At 42.5% G+C, this 22,259-nt stretch overlaps 1 protein-coding gene across 1 annotated transcript; it reads right to left on the bottom strand.

Moving 5' to 3' along the window:
* Positions 1–6,853: 6,853 nt before the first annotated feature.
* Positions 6,854–21,842, bottom strand: hs3st3b1a (heparan sulfate (glucosamine) 3-O-sulfotransferase 3B1a). The gene is made up of 2 exons (XM_058654655.1): positions 21,017–21,842; positions 6,854–8,669 (listed from the first exon to the last, which is right to left on the bottom strand). The coding sequence occupies exons 1-2, from the start codon at positions 21,514–21,516 to the stop codon at positions 8,051–8,053; spliced, it is 1,119 nt and encodes a 372-aa protein (XP_058510638.1). The 5' UTR covers positions 21,517–21,842; the 3' UTR covers positions 6,854–8,050.
* Positions 21,843–22,259: the final 417 nt, after the last annotated feature.

Genomic DNA, 22,259 nt, shown 5'->3' with positions numbered 1-22,259 from the left:
AATGCCAGGTGTAAAGGTGGCCACAGACATCTTAATCCATCGGTTTGTCCAAGGACTTGTAGTCGTCATCAAGGTTAATAGTAAATACGCAAGTCAACTTTATTTATAGAGCACATTTCGTCACAAAGAAACTCAATGTGCTTATGAATGAAAAAACGTAGGCAGTAAACAACATACAGTTTGTACTAAAAAGAAGCCCAGCGTGCGCCCACTGCTCCTTTGACTCAGTGAGAAGCTGAGCCTCCGTGGAAGTGACATTTTGCCCTTCGAGCTCACTGCAGTGAAAAAAACCCTATTATGTGCCATCCCATAGAGCAGTGGTTCCCAACCTTTGATCCTTGAAGCCCAGGATAAACCAGACCCCCTAACCTGAACCCCTGTCCACAGCATACACCAAATAAATAAAGTGAAACGTTTATATGCAAAAATAATACAATGGTTCGTATTCTCACAGTGTGTATGGATAAAAAACTGTCCGGTGCTTCCATAAAATCAAAACCAAGGTAACTTTTGAGATATTGCCTACCAAAAAATGTTTTTTCATTTGGAGAACGTATAGAGCATATTAATGGTAAGATGACACAGAGTTCCTGTATGAGGCGGTGACAGAGCAGCTTCACTGAACCAGGAAGGAAAGAGAAGATCAGACAAGGCTGTGTGATGGTTACTCGACATAACTTCCTCCAGCTGGTTTGCACCCACAGAATGGAAAAACTGGGCTTCGGGGTTCTGCCTGTTGTCTCACAATATGAATAAATGAAAGCCATCAAAGGGAGAAACAGTGGAGAGCAAGGGTTTTAAATGAATTAAAGGATAATTGCTGAGGCTTTTAGATGTGGTAGAATGAAGCATAGGGTTGGATGGAGAGGGAAAAAGAGGAGGAAGAGCAACAGATTCCTGGTAGTTTGGTGGATCCTTGTGTGGGGGGAAGCTTGACTTGGGAGACATTCTTTGGCAGCGCCACTGTTTGGATAAATTAATGATTAGAGTTTGTTTGCTGGTATGCAGATAAATCGTTGGCCGTTGCCATCTATGTCTGAATTTCCTGCGTGTTTTTGGTGCAACAACGCATCTCAAAAGAGCAAATATAGTCGCGGGAAAAGAGATGAGAGCTTGTCATCTCAGTGACAATGAGTGAAAGCGCTCCTGAAACCATGGCAACACAAGGAATTCTACTTAATAGAGCCCGTGACGAATCATGGCCTTGATGTTCACTGCTTTCCAACGAGGGGCGGCGGAGAGAGGAACGCCAAGGACAGAACTAATTCTGAACAGTTTGCAGGCTTTCCATAATAAATTAAATGTGATATCGTCCTTATTGTGAAATGATTTGAAGCTTGCGATGATGACGCATCATTGCAAGCAAAGTAGCTGACAGTGTAAAGAGTGTGTTCAGGCTGTAGTAGGCAGGATCGATGGATAACTGGTGGTTATTGAGTCTCACCCACAAATCATGACATACTAACATTTTGTGTGTTCATTTCGCAGAGATGGTCCTCTGCATAACTTGGTTATGACAAATGATTATTTGAGTTACATTTGCCTGTCTATCTGACTTCTGGCATTAAGGCTGAGATGATTGTGAGATAAGATCAGCAATTTCTCAAATACTTAGACCAGCCCGTCTGGCTCAAACTCCAATGCTGCTTTCAAAGCCACTTAAATCACCTTTCTGTCCAATTGTGATGCTTGCTTTGAACTTAAGCAGGTGTTGTTGACCATGTCTAGATAATAACAAGCAGTGGAACATGTGTACCAAATAAAGTGGCCAGTGAATGCGGTGCGTTAATCTTGCTTGGGGACCTGAAAGGGGGAAAAAACAAGCATGATCCAATAAGTGAGTTAATTTATCAATTTATTTTTTAATTCAGTTTAACGAGAAAAAAGTTATTCATTCAGTATGTTTCTGCTGTGGCTACTGTAGGTTAGCATTAAGTGTTAATAGGTGATGTTAAACTCCTGAATTTGGGGTTGTTTTGTTGTGTCTGCGATGTATATGGACTTTGTAGCTTTCACAACTTTAAATGCAATCTCAAATACCGGCTGGAACGGTTTAAATTGTGGCACTGTTTTCTACAAAACAATATATATAAATGAAAATATTATGAAATGATTATCTTTTATAGCTGACATAGCCACAAAAACTTGTGGCCTATTACTCAAGGAGAGATAAGTGATGCTTGTGCTTGTGCTTGGCTGGAAGATAAACAGGCTAGTGGGGGAATCATCTTGGGAAATTCCCAGCTCCATTCTGGCATTGCTTTAATTTCCGTTTAATCCCAAGAGCAGGAGTTAAACGAACCAATTAATTGCAGAATCAGATTAAGTCCCTGACAGCCTAGAAATTATCTGTGTGAAGTGGGTCTCGTTAGCTCAAGGCACAACATACTGCAATATTGACGCTGTTCATTTTTTATTGCAAGATCTCTGTCAGATGAGTGTGCTCTGTTTGTTTTTGATCTTTTTACACAGTCATGATGAAATGTGTCCCACAACATAACTTAATTGTTATATAAAGACATGTGCGCTTGTCTCTGCCACGGCCAGAAGGAGATATCAGTTTTTAAAATATCCTTATCTTCAGCACACATACGCATGTACAGATAAATGTGACCGTCTGATCCTGGGGCCAGCTCAGACAGGCCTATGCCCTCCACTTCAGATTAGCACCAGCTACTACAGGGCAAGGAACCTCCTGCTCAGCCTGTGTGTGCGGGGGTTATAGGCGACAGACAACAGACCTTGGAACAGACAGTCCAGTCAGTAATCCCACTGAGAGCTCCACAAAAACCTTCACCCCCCCTCAAGGTCCAAACCTTGGATTTAAGGTGACACTGGTCCATAGAGAGTAGGGGGCTGCACACACTTCATTACAGAGAAAGCAGGATAAGCCTGGAAAAGGCAGTGAGATGTCTGAGCTCAGTGAGTTCGTAGGTGGTAAAGCCAGGGTGCCCGATTCTCTCTTAGTAACGTAAATGTATAAAATTATTTGAAAAAGCAATATGTAGATTTGAACATCCATTCGTCCATCTTCTATGGCTTAGGACCGCTCTGTGTCCACATAGTAGAGAGCAGCTTCACATGTATATATGTGTTCATACTAAAACAAGAGTTCATGCCAGTATAGCCAATATTTTTCACCAAATTGTGTATTTTTTGAGCGCTGAGTTGTACATGTGTCCGGACCATCCTTGCATAGCCTCAAACAAGTGTCCATGGTTGCAATCTTCCGGACAGGTCTGCAGTCTACTGTGGTGCCAGCATTCATACACGTGCATAAATTCACATTCACGTCACAGGCCCTCAGTCCGACGAGGTTTTGAGCCAGTGACCTTGCTGTGAGGCGACGATGACAATCGCCGCGGTTTGAGAAGTTGCACAGAAAAATGACTTTTGTGCCGAGCCATCTTCTTCAGAAAATTGTTTTTACAATCAGGGACTCAATGAGTGCCTTGATAACAGCCATTTAAACGGTATGCCACCGGGATTTGATGAGGACCGAAATGTCCCCATAACGGAGAGTTCAAAGTGGTACCAAGCAGTCACGTGACTGACTGAGACGCCACAGAAACAACATGAACAACACATACTGCCTGGGTTAGCCGCCACTTCTCACTTCCTCCAGGGAATCTCTAGTTACCAACATAGATTTCACTGGTGGTGATGCAACTTTCAGTCGTCACAACATCACGCTGTGTCTGTTTGTCCTGAAGACAATACAGACGATGTGATGTGAGATCTCAAAGAGCTCAGATCACATAAGTGCCATATAAAGTCTCAACGGACCAGAGCAGAAGATCCAGTTCTTAGTGGGTCACGGTGAAATGATCAGTATTCCACGAGTTCAATCATTTAAAAGGAAGGAATGAGAGGTTTTATTATGTGGGAAGTAAAACTGCAACAGAAGAATCCAAAGTAAACACACTTCCTCCAGTTTACGGCACTAAAACAGGCTTATGACGAAGAGCAACGCAAATGCACGAAGGCAAATTAGAGTCAAGGCAATTACTTCATCAAAAATGTGATTAAAACGGGTCTGATGACTCTTCAGCTATCTGTTTCCGCCCCTTGATGGGCTATAAATAAGCCACAGATCAAGAACAGTGTGAACATGAGGTGCATGAAAACATGATGAGGAGGGTTGATTGAATTCATTACCCATCACATCTGTGAAATAGCTTCAAGACCAAATAATAACAGTGAAGCAAATGCGATGGGTTTATGATGATTCGTTTTACTTACTTAATTGTCTAGGTCATGCTACACCTCCAGTACAACAGAACAGAACTGTGAAAATCTGCCTTTATTATTGTGAGCACTAAATGTTGAGCAATGTTTACTCCACAGCCGTACAATTATAACGTGACCACAGTAAATGTACCACTTTGATTTGACTTGACAAGCACACACAAAAAAAAAAAACCCAAGAAAAAACATCTGCTTCATCTTCAAATGTAAATTCACACCCATGTTGTACTTGAAGTTTCATAAAACAAGCTGGCACCACGTAGCATTACGGAAAGCCCTACTGGGAGAGGGATTACATTTGGATTAGCTGTGTCAGCACATATATGTCAACTTCAAAACTACTGTCTCAGATTATTGCTTGCCCTTCCTACCAGATTAGGATTAGGGTTTTGACAGTGTAGAATTAATGTGTAAGGGCCAGAAAGGAAGGCAATTGTCGTAGTAACCTCTGAAACAAAGTTTGCTTGAGGGTGGTAATCTCCTGGTTCTGTTCTTTCTGATTTGCTCTGTGGGTTTTAAATTAGTTTTGTCCTATAGACGTCAGGCTTTTACAATGACTGGTGATGCATATGTGCAGGGAATAACGCTAGGGTTGGTGATTTGTGTGTGAAAAACTCATCCAAACGGATTAAATCCTGTTTGTTTTAATAGCCATCGAAAAAGACGGTATCTGTAGCACTCCAAGTACTGTGATAATTGCAGTTGGCATAGCTTTCCGTCACAAATCGACCCGCTGACCTGCACACACTTTACCCGTGTTGCCGTAGTGTGAAACCAGTCTTCGTCACTCGTCAGAGGAAGGCAAAGACAAAATTCCCAGTTCTGCAAGAGGGTTGTGTCCTTTATGAGAAGGCTGACAGGAGGGGATGATCTGCATCGTTTGAAATATGTCTATTCCAAGTGTTTCCAGACTTCCATTGTAACTTCCAACCAAATACAGCCTTTATTTTTAACATCCATGATCTTTAGTTTTTCAATGAGGCTGTTTTTAAATGAAAACTGTTTACGAAACAACAAAAAGAACATGATCATATTTAACATGATTGTGACCTTAAACGTGTCAGTTAGTGTCTTTAAACGCACTGCTGTAGGATTCCACTGTAAAGTCATGACAGCATTATAATCAATCATTGATTTCTCCTTTTCTTGTCATTTTCATGCGTAAATAGACTTTGTACCTGAGGTTTACGTAGTCCTAATAGTCTGGCACCTTTGCTTCGCTTACATCATCGCTCCCGCTTCTCTTGTTGCATCTACTGTATTCTTAATATGTCACATGAAGGCTTAGTTGTTAATAATATGACTTTGGAGAACCTGACTCAGTTCCAGAATCGCTGACTGACTTGACAGGACACAATCCACGCTTGAGATGAAACCGTAATGAATGAATGAAAGACTTGCAAACAGTTCCGGAGGCAAAGACCGAACATGTTTAAATCACTCTGCATGACTGACAGCCTGGCAGAAGACGAAGACTCTTCACTGATACTGAGACACAGGCTTCATTTCATCCTGCTGCCTCGCATTTAAACTCTGACTTTATGTTCATCTCTTCTCTAAACTTAACAGTGTGTTGTTTTTGGATACGTTATTCTCTTTCACTTTTATTCAGCAGCTCATTTCCCTTGTGGTGGCTGCCAAGTGGATGTGTGAAGTTGCTTGATGTTCAAGGCTGCCAGGTGCCTCGTTTCTTTGTCTTGCCAACCTTCAAACAACAGCAGCGTCTTTTTACAACAGCCTGCAGGGATGTGTACTAACAACTATTCCCTAGTTGGGAGCCTAGCAATTACAGCAGCCCTACTCTATCCCTGTAATTGCAAAGGGAGTTGCTTCCTGAGCGATCAGACTGCGAGCCTGCCACCAGGGAGACCGGCTTCATCACATCTGGCAGGCTCAGGTAAATGAGAGTGTTTTGCTGGAGTGTTAAATAAAGGTTGTTCATTAATAGAGCAGGGTGATTCATATCTCACTTGAACCATAACCTTTGCTCGGCGGTCTGCTGCGCTGCACGGTGGACGCAACAAGACGCTCCGGGCAAAGCAGCAATGTTTGTTATGTTTTTTTGGTAATATGTGACAAAAACATTGGCAGCAGATTGTGAGGTTTTCACATGATTAAGATGTGAATAGATTCAATCGTCAGGGGCATACTGTTAGGACAAACACGCCGGTGCTTCAGGTCATGGCTGAACAAAAATAGAAGAATAAGAAGAATGTTTACATCCGTCCAAAAAAAAAGTGGCTTGAAACCTGAGCTCACATCGTATTGTGGCGTGTGGAGTGTTAAGTGTCATCCGGGGACATGATGGAATGCCAGTGTTTTTCATAATATGACACTTCTCCACCATATGAGACACCTGACACTCTTGTTATGTGATTGTTAGGCTCATGGCAACTAAACCCCCTCCTCCCCTCATTGGTGGCAGCAGGAGGCTGAGGCAGCTAAATGTAGTTAACGGCACGGTGCTAATTAGCGTGATCATTGACAATAACGTTTGACTCGGCGTTATCCGGAAAGTCTTTACACGTATGACTTTGTAGACACATCTTTAACATATTCAGCAGGTACATTTGCATTATAACAACAGTCAAAGAAGACAGATGCGCTTCTGGTACAACATTTATTTTTTTGCTTGACGTGACAACACCTCTTCTCAGTCAGTCATCTCAGTCTGCAAACCTGCTTCTCATGTTTGTACAGCAAAGCAGTGCCTCGATAACAACCTGGTCATTGTGAACTGATGTGTGTTCAAATGCTGACGAAGGAGAAAAAAAAAAAAAAAAGGTTGAATAAAACTCAACCCTACATGAAAATGAAATATTGACTGAAGGTAGGTTTGTTTTTTAATTCTCATCAGCTGTAACTGATATTACAATACAAATATGTATACTGATTTAGTAATAGCTGAGGCTGCACAGAAACACCCACATGTGCCTTTTCAGTACCGATCAGTGAGACGCGAGTCTTTCGATTTGTATGCTGTTCGGGGAAGAGCAATGAACGCTTTGGAATTTTGAGAAATGAATTTGAGAAAAAAAAAAAAGAGGATAAAACCATCCAAGAAACCCATCGTGACAGGAGTCTGTATTGGATCCCAATCAACATTCCTTTGTAGAAGCGGTATAAATAGTGGTTAAGTCAAAACACTGCAGTGGAAATTTACCATGTGTTATTATATTAACTCGAAGTTGGCTCGAGGGTCAACCGTAAACTTGCTGTCATTAATGGATCCCGGTTTTATTGCGGTGCTCCAGAGATCAAGGCAGTGCCATCACTCAGGTTTAACTGACATGATTAGGAGCTATTACTGTATTGATCCACCTGCAGTGGCACTGGATCAGCTGAGGCCCGTATCGACCTGACTAAGTGGGCCCATGGACCTCTGAGGGTCAGGCAAATGTTAAAGGGATATTATTGGTTGTTTGGGAAGTTGGATCACTTCCCGTTCGAGGTGAAGCTAAAGCGACATCTAGGAATGTTAAAGTAAGGAAACTGACCCTGATCTTAATACCCGTAAAAACGTTGTGCTTTTTATATAAAACATGTTTATTTATGTAATGAGAGTTGGAACGGGATGGAAAGTGTTATGAATGAATTATGAATGAACCTGTTTAGGCAGCTCAGTGAGTTAATATTCTCCATAATAAATTATCATAAAATAGACTTCTGACTTTTTACATATCCACCAAATACTCTATATACAATGTATAACAATATCTCCAGCATGGTTTAAAAAAATAAAAATAAAAAAAAACACACATACACATACAAGGGACCAGCAAAAGTCATTGTAGTTTTCATCTCAGTTCCAGCCAAAGTCATGACCAGTCATCTTGTAAAATTTGCTGTTAAAGGGTTTATAAAAATCCCTTAGTTTCTGAACCACCTCGGGGTTAATATTAGGATGGGTCCTGCCTTTGGTTTTGCCCAGGCAGTGTGGCTTGCTGTTCCCCTCGGGTCTCTTAAGGCAGGGGAAGCCTTTCGCTGGGTTAAAGTGGAAATGCTTCTCCGTCACCACCCTCCTGATCCTGAGAAAGTCCTGAACCCGAGTCATCTCACCTGCGGGGTCGCTGATCAAACGCTCTCCACTCACAAACAGCAGCTGCTCCATCGGAAAGAACTGGAGCCAGCGCTCGAGGTGCTTGGCGTACATGCCGATTTGAACAGCGCTCCACGTTGTGTCAATCAGACCCGCTGACATGTTCTTAAAGGTCAGGCTCTCGAACGACGGGATGTCCGGCTTCTTGGAGCGGGTCTGGGTATAATCTGAGATGGCCCGTGTGACCGGATCCCGGACGACTACGATCAGTTTTGTGTCTTTAGACATTGTGTATATTCGCGCAGGGACCTCCTTGGTGACATAGTAGCTGGGGGTCTTCTCCATGGTCAGCTGACCCTCTGATGATTTGGGCATCAATTCCCTACCAAAGGACACACAAACATATGGATTTTTATTTGCTTTACAATCACTGTTCCACATTCACACCCCCCGGCTTAATCCCGGGAGTAATAGAAGAAGCTCATAAACAGAAGAGTAAGACAACAACAACAATATATGGCAAAATTCAAGGCGGTAATTATTTTTGACAGATGAGATCAAATATACACCCTATCAGCTTAAAGACTTGGATATTTCTTAATTTGTGGATGGAAGGAAGGTGCTCCACAGGCTTGATTCAATAAATCAATTCCCCACTTGTATACTGGGACAAGGGAAGTAGATCAACAGAACGACATCATTGCTCATCTTAACCGTGTATGGTAACGTACTAATTGCGAGACTCAGGTGGAGCTGATCGGCTTATTCGATAACGGCTTGAATGTAACATGACATTTGTTTGTATTTAAAGGTTACACACTACAGTTTTTTTTACAGTCTCGATCAAGACCTGCAGACGTCCGTGATAAGGGAGCGCACCTAAAGTGACAGGGATGTGTGATTGCGTGTGAGGACAGTACACGGTTCACGACATGTTTGAAGTACAAAGCCCGGAGGAAGACGTTCATCTCCTGGTGCTGCATTTAATCAACCTTAAGACCTCGATCCTCCTTCAAACCCTCCAAGATCCTCACATTGAAACATTCCACACCTTCATTACATTATACAAAAGGTGGTTTAACTCTGAATAGGCAGCATTATGACTCTTAATATCATGCCAAGACATAGGTCTATGACTACACTTGAGGAAGATTTAGAGAGGTGTTACATTCCTGAGAGGAGAAAAATGCAAATCTTTGGAGCAGCGTATTCCCGTAACTGCATATTCTTGTTGACCCTGGACGTCGCAGCTTGATCATAATATAGCCTGTTAACTGCAGCCCTGACTGGATAATGGCTAAAGTGAGCCAAGGGGGATTAGGGCTAAGCCAAACACACCACAGCATTAGAGGCTGCTCCACTGCCTTGTTGGCTGACTGGGTGGCTGGCTTGTCTTTGGAGGGAGTGAGTGGGAAAGAGAGAGAGAGAGAGAGAGAGAGAGAGAGGAGAAAGAGAGAGATGGGTCACAACGATGAGAGTCAGTGTTATCCATGCAGCAACAACACAGACAAAAACCTTGCTTTGGAACACAACACAAACTCCACAAATGTAGGAATTGATCATCTAAATTACATTTGAATTGTGTTCTGAGACTGTTTTAGAGAAATGTACATCAGAGTTCACCCAGTATAAAGACTTAGGTGAGGTGCTGGAGCTTGGAAGCGTCAACCTTAAATAGAAAAATGAAATATCTGTGAGGACTCAGAACAAGGGCCTTTCTGCATGGAGTTTGCATGTTTTCCCCATGTGTGCGTGGGTTTCTGCCACGTTCTCTGCTTTCCTCCCAAAGTCCAAAAAAATGTAGATTTGGGGGTGAGGTAAATTGTCCGTAGGTGTGCTTTTCACCACTCTCCATAGCTTAGCTTCCGTTCACATTAACCTCACTCTTGCAACAAGAATCACCGCGAGGAGTTTAAGAAAGAAGTGACACTAGTGATTTAAATTGGCAAAGAAATCTGTGTAGAGTGCCATATTTTTTTTTAAATGAATATCAAATCAATATTTGGTGACAGTATGTCAATAATCATGTCTCACAGGCCAGGACAACAACATATTGCAATATGTCTTTTCTTTTTCCACTACATTACTTGAATACATTATGTACCAAATACGACTTTACCAGAATAGTAACCTTTATTTAGGAACTAGGAACATTTTCTTACTATGAGTAGAATAGGTATAAATGTTTGATCTCTTTATCAATATTCTCAGACATTGGCTGAGCTCAGTGTGTCTGAGTGCAGATAAAGCGTATTCTGCTGCACTGTATGAGAGCCATGCTGTGATGTCATGTGTTCACAAGTGGGTTTAAGTCTGTTAAAATGTCAAACTCAAACTGTTACACTATCTCGATTAAATTCCTGGCATTCCGCCGAGTTTCTGTATCAAACAACAGAAAAGCAGAGGGGCCATGACATTGAATTGATGCCATAATCTCCCTCCATCTGTTAATGCATGCACAAGGAGCCTCAATATCCCTCTCCAAAAACAGCAGTTTTTATCTCATAAATAGGTGTAAGTGAGCAGAAAATGGTCTATGATTTTGCCGTGCTAAGCAGTATAAGGGAAAAGCTTTAGTGATTGTGGGAAAGGTAGTCATCATCACCCATACCCCAGCAGTGCCACACAGACACATCTGCTTACTTGTGCGATATCATCCCCTAACATCACTGTCTTTTTCCTTTCCTAACCCTTTATGTGGAGACTTACTCTTGTCTTACTCATTTATTCCACTTTTCTCCCCCTAAGAGCCACAGCCACTATTGTATGCAGTGGAAAAAAAACCAAACTACTTGAGGTAATAGGTACAACAGACACTAACATCTCCACCAGGAACCCCCCCCCCCTGCAATTATCAACTGTATCTCCTAGATACACACAAGCCGTACACCTTTCCTGGGGCCTCAAGGGACTCAAAAACCTACCACCAACCAAACTTCCGCTTACAGTAGTCGCCGAGCAAAACAATCTGTGTGAGAACTACATGCATTATTCATCACAGAAGAGACAGAGAACATCTCTGAATGAGCTAAGAGTGAGATAGTGGCCTTGGGGGGGGCAGATGTAGCAAGCTTTCACAATTTGTTCTGCTTAATAAACCATGTTACTGAGAACCAATAGGTTTTTGTGCATCCTCATCTATCAATCAGCCATGCAAAGGCAGCATCATTCAGCTTCGAGACGAGAAAACTGCGGCACAACCTGTCAACGTTTGCCCCTTTATGAATTTTGCAATTTACAATGCCGTCATGACAAAGTAAATCTAAACCTGGAGGAGTTTCTTCAAATAATTGCCACAATTGGCATGAATCTATATCGACGGTTGCACTTCCACATAGGCATCCCGTGCCCTTCAACCTGTCCTGCTACACTCACAGGAGAACAGCGCATGGCCGGGACGATAACAGACAGTGTGGGTGGGGGATAAGGGAGCTAAGAGAGTGAAATAAAACAAGAGACAGAGGAGGAGTGAAAAGAGGATTAGATGGAATCAGGTTGGAGAGGATGGAGACTGCACAGGTTGACACTTCCGACCTTGAGGCCAAAATGTAACTTTCATGTGAGCTGCCGTGTCGGCAGCAGTAGCACAAGATAAATCACACCGGCTTCAACCTACAGACAGATATTAATGCATGATCGGTGTGTTGTATAACTTGTCGACTGGGTCATTGAGTGTGTACATAAAACTGGCTGACAGTACATGTCTATTAAGTTAGTCTGACATTGCACTGAATCTAATTTCTCAACTCACACACACACACAGATACTGCAGTTGGGAGTCTAATTGCCACTTCATGTATAAGTTCAGTTATGGCACTTTTCCACTGTAGCAGTTGTAGCAGGGCAAGGCTCGGCACGGCACGGCTCGACTCTTCTTTGCTTTTCCACTAGCGAAAGTACCTGCTACCGTTTAATACCTGCTCTGGAGAGGCTACAAGCGAGCTGAGCCAATATTAAACGTAGCTTCAACAGAAGTGTCGTCAACATTTAGCAAGGACATTTCTAAAATTGTAACCTTTAGCAGAGGAGTCTGGTGTATTTGGCGAGTCTGCGTTCTGGTCATGCAAGAAGTACTGATCAAATCTTTTTAATTGACTGATTCTTAATGATTCAGTGCAAGGAAAATAACCGCTTTGCTCGTCAACAGTTTGTGCAGAGCCGAGCCGCGTCGAGCCGTGTTACAACTGTATACTGGAAAAGCACCATTAGACTCAAGCTGTCCTTGACTCTCTGCACATGCTCCACAGTTTCCACCCCACAGCTTTGGCCCGGAAATAATAGAAGAAGCCAGTGCACAGAGGATGAACACAACAGCAACAAAAACATTTGTTTGGACAGACAAGGAAACCAAGTTTATGCTCTTCCTGCTTAAAGACCTGATGAATATTTTAAATGTAATGGATTGGGATTGTAGGAACTTGGACTGGTGCTCGACATGCTAACAACTCACTAACAGCTGAAGCAGAAATCATCTTATATGGACAAGCTGAATGAGGGCATAGCGCCACCTAGCTTAGTGGAATAGAACACTCTTTATTTAAAAATGTATTCCCGACAAGTGCTTCTATGTTAAATGGGGTAATTAAGTGTGTATGGTAAGGCATTGATAAAGCAGGTTTAAAGGTAGGGATTTACAACACTGTGGCACGTGGCTCCTGGATTATGCACTCGCTAATGAGTTCACCAAAGTAAGGGAAAAGTACAGGGCAGAAAACCCAAGATAAGATTTTTATTTTTTTTTTCATTTTATCCTGCAGTTGTCTGCTTGACTGACTCTAATTGGCATCTATAGTTCAGCTCTTCAAACCACTGTGACACGGGACTTGGATTATCTAATGATATGAGTCATAATCTTAGACTGCAGCTCCGAGGCCGTTTCGCTGATTCTACTGTGGGAATCGTTCCCCTTCTCAAACGCAGGATGAGAGGTGGTGGTATGCGAGCACTCAGAATAATCAGACTGATTTACCATGAGACAAGTTCCAGACAGACGTCAAAGCGGATAGCAGCTCCAGTGAAGGTGTACTGTGACCAATGCCGCCTGTCTTATCATCCGTATGAAAGTCAGTGCCATCGCGCTTTGCACTCAGGACTTCTTGGATGACGCTAAACAACACTCTGCAGCATTCCTCAACAATGACAATGGCTTTTTCACTTCCTCCATTATTACTTCCAGTGTGCAAAATTGAAGGCCTCCTGGCTGTCTAATGGAGACAGGCCCATTTTTAAAGAGAGTGGGGGAAGAATAGGAACACTGTGTGAATTAGCCTGGCTTCCCTCACACAAATGTCAACCTTGCATTAACACATAAAACCTCTGACAGTTGGTTGTTTACAGAACCAGAGAGCACTCTTTTTTTCACAATGGCAGTCCTGGAAAAATGTGAACCGCTCACACTGAACACGGTAATAGAGAACATAAAACATAATCAGAACTGGGAAAATTAAAAACAATGTGTTGGGATAAACAGCACTTGTGTACATAATCATACCTAGGGGTCATGTGACGCTGACCGGAAGATGGCCGCTTAGATTGAGGGCTCCTGGCATCACTGTGTAATTAGCAGTCATCTCCACGGCCCTAAGGCTCTGACCCTCCGATCGCTATGTTTCAGATGGACCGAAATGTGTAAATGGTTTGATGGTGATGGTGATTTATTGACACAAGGGCGAAGAAATAAGCTGCAACTTTTGAGAGTTTCTTGAGGGCTGTGAAGAAGGGTATGTTGTTGAGTTTCTGGAGAAGATGCTACCAGAGCTACTAGGAATCGTATTTATGTCATATTTGGGGTTTTTCAGGTAGCATCAGATTTTACTTTTTCTTTTTTCTCGAATTCCAATTTCGGTCAGTGTGTTTACATGCATGTTGAAAGTTTGATTTTAGTCTAAGACACAAATTTGGTTTTTCTTAACGCCATGTAAACGTGTTGAAATCGACTGAAATCGAGCTAGTCTTAGTCGGACTAACATACTTGGATCATGCGATTCCTAGTCAGATTACTCCAGCATGTGCACGGTTAGTCGGACTGGAGTCAGACGTTCTATCCGGAAGTGGAAGAAGATGACATATAAACTGCAGTACTGAAATCAGACAGCGTCTTCGTTTGGACAACACAGCAAATACAAGAGCTGTGCTCAATCTAATTTGGACCCACAGCACGATCCATCTGTCTATCTCGCTGTTTGTCTTTCAGTGACATAAAGGTCAACAGGAAGCTGATTCAATACTAGCTTATAGCTTATAGAAAGATACAACAAATTGATTTTCTCCTCCGCATGTATACTCTGACTCGGCAAGTTGTCCGATTGCCTGTCTTTGTCGGACTACGACCTTAGCTTGATTAAACTGTGCATGGAAACATCAGTACTGACTGATATCTGGCCAATATCAGGACGATAGCAATACTATAGTATCCTATCAGCTCAGCATTATTGGGGACATTACGGCGATCCTAGTCTGTGAGCAATAGAAACTTGAGCCAACAGTGAATCAGTAACACCACCTCAATTAAACGGTAACTGAAAGTCCTGGAGTGATGAAACTGATCTTTGCAGCCCTGGCAAGTCAAGCGCACATCCATTTAAAATCTATCATTTTATCAAATGCATTTGTAGGATTGCAATGCAAAAGAGCACTGAATAACGAGCAGAATTAACGTCCTATCGAGTGCAAAGAAATGTGACAAGGTCACATTGGTATAGAGGTCAAGGAAACAAACAACGCAGCTTTTGTATCGATGGTAATGAAAACTTGCTTTAAAAAGACAAAGATGCTATATAATTATGTGAGCTCCCATGCCATTTCTTGGAATGAAGTGGTGAAGAAATATGGAATGAACAATAGAAATGACACAGCCTCCAGAGGAAAAACAAAACAAAACAGTGAAACATCTACAGCCAAGAAAAACAGTACAGAAATCTGGTATCTGGTACCAATAATGCATACTATATGTATTTAAGATACTGGATCATTTATGTTAGGTGTTTTAACATTTCAAAACATAGGAACGTTGCATACTTTTTTTTTAGGGTTAGGGTTAAAACACCCACTAAGGTGATGATGTGAATTTGAATAAGCAAATTCATTTGATGTGTACGTTTGTAACTTGCAGCTCTTGCCGTGACAAAATTGCTGCTCTAAAACGCTGAGGACACAATGAGATAGATGCGATCGCTCGTTACATTCAGGCTGCATCCACATCTCATAATCATTCTGCTCTGGATACACCTGCCGTTCACACTAGCCCCAACGCTTTAGAAACCCTAAAACAAATACATTTAAAAACAAATCTGGCCGTGTTGTAGTTTGATAACTCCAGGGCTGCATTTTAGACCTTTACTTTGACATTCTCGTTCTTATCAGCCAGAATGGACAATCATATGTGAGCACAAATCTCAACACTTACTTTCAGTTTAATCTTGTTGTCGGTCGAATAAAAGAAATCCCTGCTCTGACTCTCGTCGCCATTTTGTCAACAAGTAGTTTCCTGTTTACACTGGCACGTAAATAAATACCCAGATTTTTACTAGGCATGTTTGTATGAGCATAAATAACTTTTTTGATACTGAGCTGAAACGCTCCTAGATTGTGTTTTTCATGTTAAAAATGCTGTTTTCAAATGAAAATGTAGTCGTGTGTGGAAGTCTGGCTTCAGAGGAGGTCTGAGACACACGTGGCCGGTGCTTCCTGAGCCACTCTGTACGTTTACATGCACAGTTTAAGACAACTTGCCGAGTCCGAGTACATGCAGAGGAGAGAATCGATTTCCTGTTGACCTTCACGTCACAGAAAAACGAACGGCGAACGGCGAGATGGATCGTGCTGTGGTTCTGTATGTCACATACTCATAAATCTTGTGTCTTCGTCAGTCCAGAAGTGGGTCTTCTCCGTAGCTTTCACTCTTGCTGACGCCATCGTGTTGTTTGTTCTTTTCTGGCAACAGTACTGCAGTTTATACATCATCTCCTTCTATTTCCAGGTCAAAGTCCGGCTCATACATGCAGGAGTAATCGGACTTTGAATCGCATTATCCAGGTATGTTAGTTAGACTCACCCTGGATTTCCACTGGACGCGGAACGGCCGCGGAACGGCCGCGGAGCGGTAGCCGTTGCAAATCGCTTCCATTCTAATCAATGTGAGCATTCCCACCGGCCGCGCTGCGGCGCGGATCAGCAGCGGCCCAGAAGCGGCTCGCCGCGCCGCAGCGCTATCGATAGGAATCAGTTCTATTTTTTCCGTTGCCGCTGCTGAACCTCGTAAATTTCAACGAAGCAGATCGCACAAGACAGGAAGTCCGACACAGTATCAAAGTAAAACACTTCCGCCCCCCTTTCAAAATAAAACACAATACGCAGGTCACAACTTCACCTCAACGTTACGTCATAACCGGTGCTCCCAGGTCAACAGTCATTTGATCCGAGGGTCTCGGAGACAATGGACGACGAGAGACTGATTATGGAAGTGGAGAAATGAAAGAAGCTGTGTTGTTGTTGTTTCCTTTATACACACAGTCTATCGCGGGATCTCGCGTCCGTTCGAGATTATCGCGCGATCTTCCGTGAATACCGCTGGCTCCCAAGGCTCCGCGCCGCTGCCGTAACGCGCCCGGTGGGGATTGACGTTTGGGAGAGGACGAAGCAGAACCGCGCCGCGGCCGTTCCGCGGCCGTTCCGCGTCCAGTGGAAATCCAGGGTAAGACGAGCTCGATTTTAGTCCGAATAACGTGTTTACATGACATTAAGAAAACCTAATTATTGTCTTAACCGCCGCCTTCCACTGCTTAAAAACCAAAAGCTACACATCTGCTATTTGCAAACTTGAAAACGATGGACGATGTCTGTTTACATATCAAGTGGAAAAGGGAGATCCAATCACAAGCGGTCACTTGACACGCAGTCAGAGGCGCTCTCCAATGCCAGGTATGAACCCTGACAATCTCTGAGCTGTCCACTCGGGATCACGTCACGTCACGTTACTGCCAGGTATGAACTAAGACGATCAGGAAAAGCAAACAAGACTTCAAAAGAAGCAAATACAAAGATAGCTGAGACAGACAGACAGACAGACAGACAGACAGGTGGTGTCTACAGAAAGACTGACATGCTGTCAGAGAGTACAACACAGAGGCAGGAAACAACACACTCGCAGGAAGCTGGAGGGATGAGGAAGTCAACAACTCAAGGGGATATAATGGAGTGAACTTGCTTTATTTTGGTGTTTACAAAGTGCTGTAATAAGTGCTGCGGTTTGACAAATTGCCTCGAGAACAAGCCCGGGGGATTGTTGGAGCAAATTAAATCCTCAATCTCCAGAATGGAGAGAGAGGGGGTTGCACATTACCATTATTGACAAGTTCGTTGACTTAGCCGTGGTACGCTAGGCTCATTCTATTCTATTATGGGAAAAAACAGATGAAGTCTGATTTTTTTTTGCAGTTCCATAGACCCTTTTTTAATCGACACAAAACCCCAGTGACCTCTTTCAATGCTCCACCTCATTCTCACATACATGAGATGATTCTTACTTGTTGTCAATGAGCTGACGCTTTAGTTTAAAATCTCAATGTTCCTAAAAAAAAAAGAAGAAAACAAAAAAAAGCCAAAAGTGTTGAGTAAGCAAAACCAAAACCAAAGGACTCAAATGATCCCATGTGTTGGGAAATGCATCTTCACTCACAAAGCATTCTGAAAGTCAACTTTCCAGCTAAAAAAGCTCCAGTGAAGTCTTTTCTTGGCCAGGTTCCAATGAATGCTCTTTCTGACGAACTCCTGCTGGGCTCCGTCAAAGGACACTTTCACCCTTCTGAGAACATTTGCATACAAAGTGAAGGGAGAGAAAACATGTTTCACACTAATTGTCTGCTCCTTTATTGTCGGGGTTAATGCAGACCTCAGGGGTTCTCCAGCATCCCCTTTCATGGAGCTCCATAATACTCTTGCTACTTTCTAAAGACTCACTTTAAATTTACTGCCCTCTAGCTGCCACTGGCCTGCATCTAAGCTGCCCTGGGGCTCGGAGGAGAATAAAGCCATCATCTCTGTCACCCTCAGTAAGTTAGTAAGAAGGCCACTCATTGTTCTATATATGGATCATGCGTAAATTTGATGAGCTGTGTAACTGTCACAACAACACATATAAGAGGAAGTGAGAATCGTGCTGGGGGTGGAAAAAAAGGAGGGACGTCGAGGAGGAAGCTGTTCCCACGGATTTCAGGGAATCGCTCAGTGCAAGAAAGTGTGCACAATTGTCTTCCCCATTTTTCTCTTTTTCCTCCGTGACTGAAAAAGTGCTGTGTTGTGGTCGCCGTCCTGCTGTGCAGGGGCCTCTCCTCTATGTGGGGCTCCGTCAGGATGGACACAGTGGTCCTCCTCCAGGATGGACACACCAATCACAGCAGATAAATGGTGTGGGCACAACTCAATGCCACCACAGGAACTGATAAGCCCACCCAGAGAACAGCCCCTCTCCCCCAAGCTCCTGCTCCCCATTGTTAGTCTGGGGCATTGGAGTGAAACATATGGGCAAACAAATCAATGGCCATCTTCGCCGAGTTATATGTTACAGCTTTACCACTTCTTGGAGCTCAAGTGATGACAACACGGCACAAGATTGTGTCAGAATGTGTTGCACAACAACGCGCTTCTCCGTAAAACTTAGCGTGAGTTTCTCGAAACTCCACGAGACCTGAAAAGTCTGGGCTGTATTTGTATGAGGTCAGTGCTCGTACTGTGACAACTCAAGCCAAGCTGTTTTAATTAGCCAGATTAACTTTGCAGGAGACAATCCTTCACTACGCATGTCCAAAGAAGAAATGCTTCTCCCCCAAGGCTAACAAGAAGCTAACATCTCAATTATATACATCTGCTTTTTGACCATTGATTCAATGTTATTATTTTTTTTAATATTTGCTTGACAGCTAAGACATGACTCATTCCTCACATGCGGCGCCGACTCGTGCATCACTTGTGGATTGTAAAAACAGCATAAAGACTTACTAAAAAAACTACATAGATGGCACAATACCAGTGTGTTCTTGTTGCTCAGTAGAGATGGACAAAAGACCACTCTTCAAAGAGTGATCATCTATAAAAAAAAAAGAAATCCGTTGAACCTGCCCGGAAATTCTTAAAAGGAGCTTAAGCGAGAACTCCTTTGAACAATGCTTCACTTCCCCTATTGTAGCTTTATGGAGTTGTAACGGAGTGTAGGTCCTTTGACATTTCCTGTTAATCCCCCGGCTCAGTCAAACGGACACATGAAACAGCAGAGTATCTCTTACTAACAATGTGGCTGGAAGGCGTTCGTGACTGAGCATAAAAAGATGAACGATATCTGTTGATACTGTCTTTTCTGTCAAACATCTATAAGCGCTTGTATGTTGACATGTCGTGTATGGTGTAAGGGCAACATGCTGACATAAGTGCTTAAGGTGTTTTTTGTTCTGACACTGCCAATCAAAACAAATTACTGCCACGGAATATATACCCTGGAAGTCATATTCCTTAATTAATCTCCCAGTTGATGAGAAAATTCCCAACATGATCCAACTTGCCGTCTCCTAACCATAGACTAAATGCTCTTAGTTTGAAATGCATCCAGAATTCAGGTTGTTTCTCTTTTTTTCGTTTTTTTTTCTTTTTCTGCCTGGTGCCACCATGCATGTCAGATCCAAGGACACATGTAAGTTCCAGGAACACGGAGGTGAAGGTCGTGCAAACAAACAGGAAATTGGCTGTTGAAAAATCAACATGGCAGAGAGGAGTTGCCTAAAATGGCACAAACTTAAAGTTTGAATCTTAGCAGAAGTGCGTGTACGTGATGGATGTGGTCGTGCACAGTGACCTGCGATGACATCATGTACTGATAAAACCTGACAATTTTGATGAAATGATGAAACTGATTGATCCTGTTTTATTATAGTGAATACGCCGCGACCGTTTGTAAGGTATTCACACAATTTTATCACCAGTTTTCTTTTTTTTTTTCTCTCAAAGAGTCGGTTTAATTTCTATACACTCTTTTATACTTACAATGTATTATTGTGAATTCTGTATTATTTAGAAGCAGGTATACATGTATACTGCATGTACATTTTTGTTTCACTCACTGTTTTGTTTCTGCAGTGAAATGAGGCCTGAAGTGTCAATTTATCACTATTCTCCTTTTGACGCAGACTGACATAAATACCAGCACATGTTGAATTTCTGGACAAATTCTGTTTTTTTTTTCAGTTGAAGGAACTTTTCCTAAATTGTATTACACCATCACCGTTTTATTTTCTCACAAAAAATGCTGCCAAAAATCTGATGGAAGTTAATAACTTTTGCAGCCTTTACACTTCACTTCTGGCTTAAGAAGACTTAGGAACATAGGGAGCAAAGTCTTTATTTAAAATGCATGGGCTTGCTTTAATGATCACAGCCAGAGATAAGATGATTTGCTTAATTATATTTGCTTAATTACATTCATGTTCGTGCTTGTTACTGTCTTGTGGCTTCAGTTAAATCATATAAAAGTTGCGTGAACTGACAGAGGCAGTGTTTGTTTGTTCAGTCCTGGCATAAACAAGGTTTACCACAACCATGAGTTGTGACTTCCGCAGAGCCATCATAACGACGCGAAATTACGCATGTATAAACTCCAGAAAATGAGTAAACATTGCACCTCCTCTGTTTATTATTGATAATAATAATAATAATAATAATAATAATAATAAAAATGTGATGTACCTGTACCACTCCAGTCCTTTATCGTAGTTGCGGTCAAAGAAGTGCGGCTCGGCTCCCACTGCTCTGATGTCTGGATGCAGGCGCAGAAACTCCAGCAGTGCCCGGGTCCCTCCTTTCTTCACCCCGATGATGATCGCCTGCGGCAACTTTTTACTTTCCGACTCATTGAGGAAGCTTGACATGGCATTATCATCCAGCGCCTTGGTCTCGCCTCTAATGTCGTCCCACTCCTCTCCTCTGCTGTCCAAATCGTTCTCGTTATTCAGTAAGTCCCTGGACGCACCTAAAGAGGAGCCCGCCTGGCTGTCACTCACCTCTGCGTTGCTCTCGTGTCTGTTCACGGAGCCGTAAGTCGGGTTTGGCATCGTCGAGCAGTAGCCGACACAACAGTAAATCATATAGACCCAGAGGGACAACATTATGCAAAATACAAAGAGTTTGTTTTTCACGTGGGGTGATGGCACAACATGTAGACTGTGTAGAATCGGACTATATTCCATAGGACCGCCGTGAAAAAGTTATATTCCAATTAACAGGCATTTTGGCGAAGTCACCTCACTCGTCTGTCATGGTTCAGATACTCTGCGATCGATGCGTAATTTCCCAAACATAAATTAGGCAATACTCAATACTGACATTGAGCTGCGCAGCGAGTCTCCTCTTCCACTTTTCAGAGTTCTGCATTTAAAAAATAAAATAAAAGTTAATTCATTTTATTCTTCGCACAAAAACACGGAGAGGAAAAAAATGAGTGAAAATATCGCTGAGTGAGCGACAGGCGCAGGCACCGAGTCTCCCATCACACGCGCTCAGTGTGTGAGCGCTCATACAGCAGCACCAAGGTATTTACGTCAGGCAACAGAGCGACGTCAAGTCAGACGAGGGTTGGACATGTAAGACTCAAGTTCCGGTACAGCCTTTCAAAATAAAGACGTGACGAAACTCAGACGGGAAGCTGAACTACAGAGGTTGCTTCTCTTACCTACAAAATAAAAGATAGGGATCATAGGGATCACCTTACGTATTTTTTAATACTGTTTGAGAAACACTGCATATGAATTTATTTCGACCACCTGTCATAAAAACCAGAAACCTTTAGAAATCTTTCAAAAACTTCTTTACAACTAAAAATGTATTTATTTATTTGGCAAATAACTAACTGAATGCACCCTTTTATACCCAAATGTGAGGCTTCTGTGAGAAGTTAGACATTAATCAAGCACAATATTCAACCCACTTCTAC

Source organism: Solea solea, chromosome 16 (genome assembly GCF_958295425.1).
Source record: "Solea solea chromosome 16, fSolSol10.1, whole genome shotgun sequence".
Classification (NCBI taxonomy): domain Eukaryota; kingdom Metazoa; phylum Chordata; class Actinopteri; order Pleuronectiformes; family Soleidae; genus Solea; species Solea solea.
Note: the sequence above shows the minus strand (reverse complement) of the source record. Positions and strands in the feature narration are given on the sequence as shown.

Coding starts and splice junctions, on each gene's coding strand:
- hs3st3b1a (XM_058654655.1), bottom strand. CDS start 21,516: ATGGAATATAGTCCGATTCTACACAGTCTACATGTTGTGCCATCACCC. Junction 8,670..21,016: donor AAAGGACTGGAGTGGTACAG/GTACATCACATT, acceptor GTCCTTTGGTAG/GGAATTGATGCCCAAATCAT.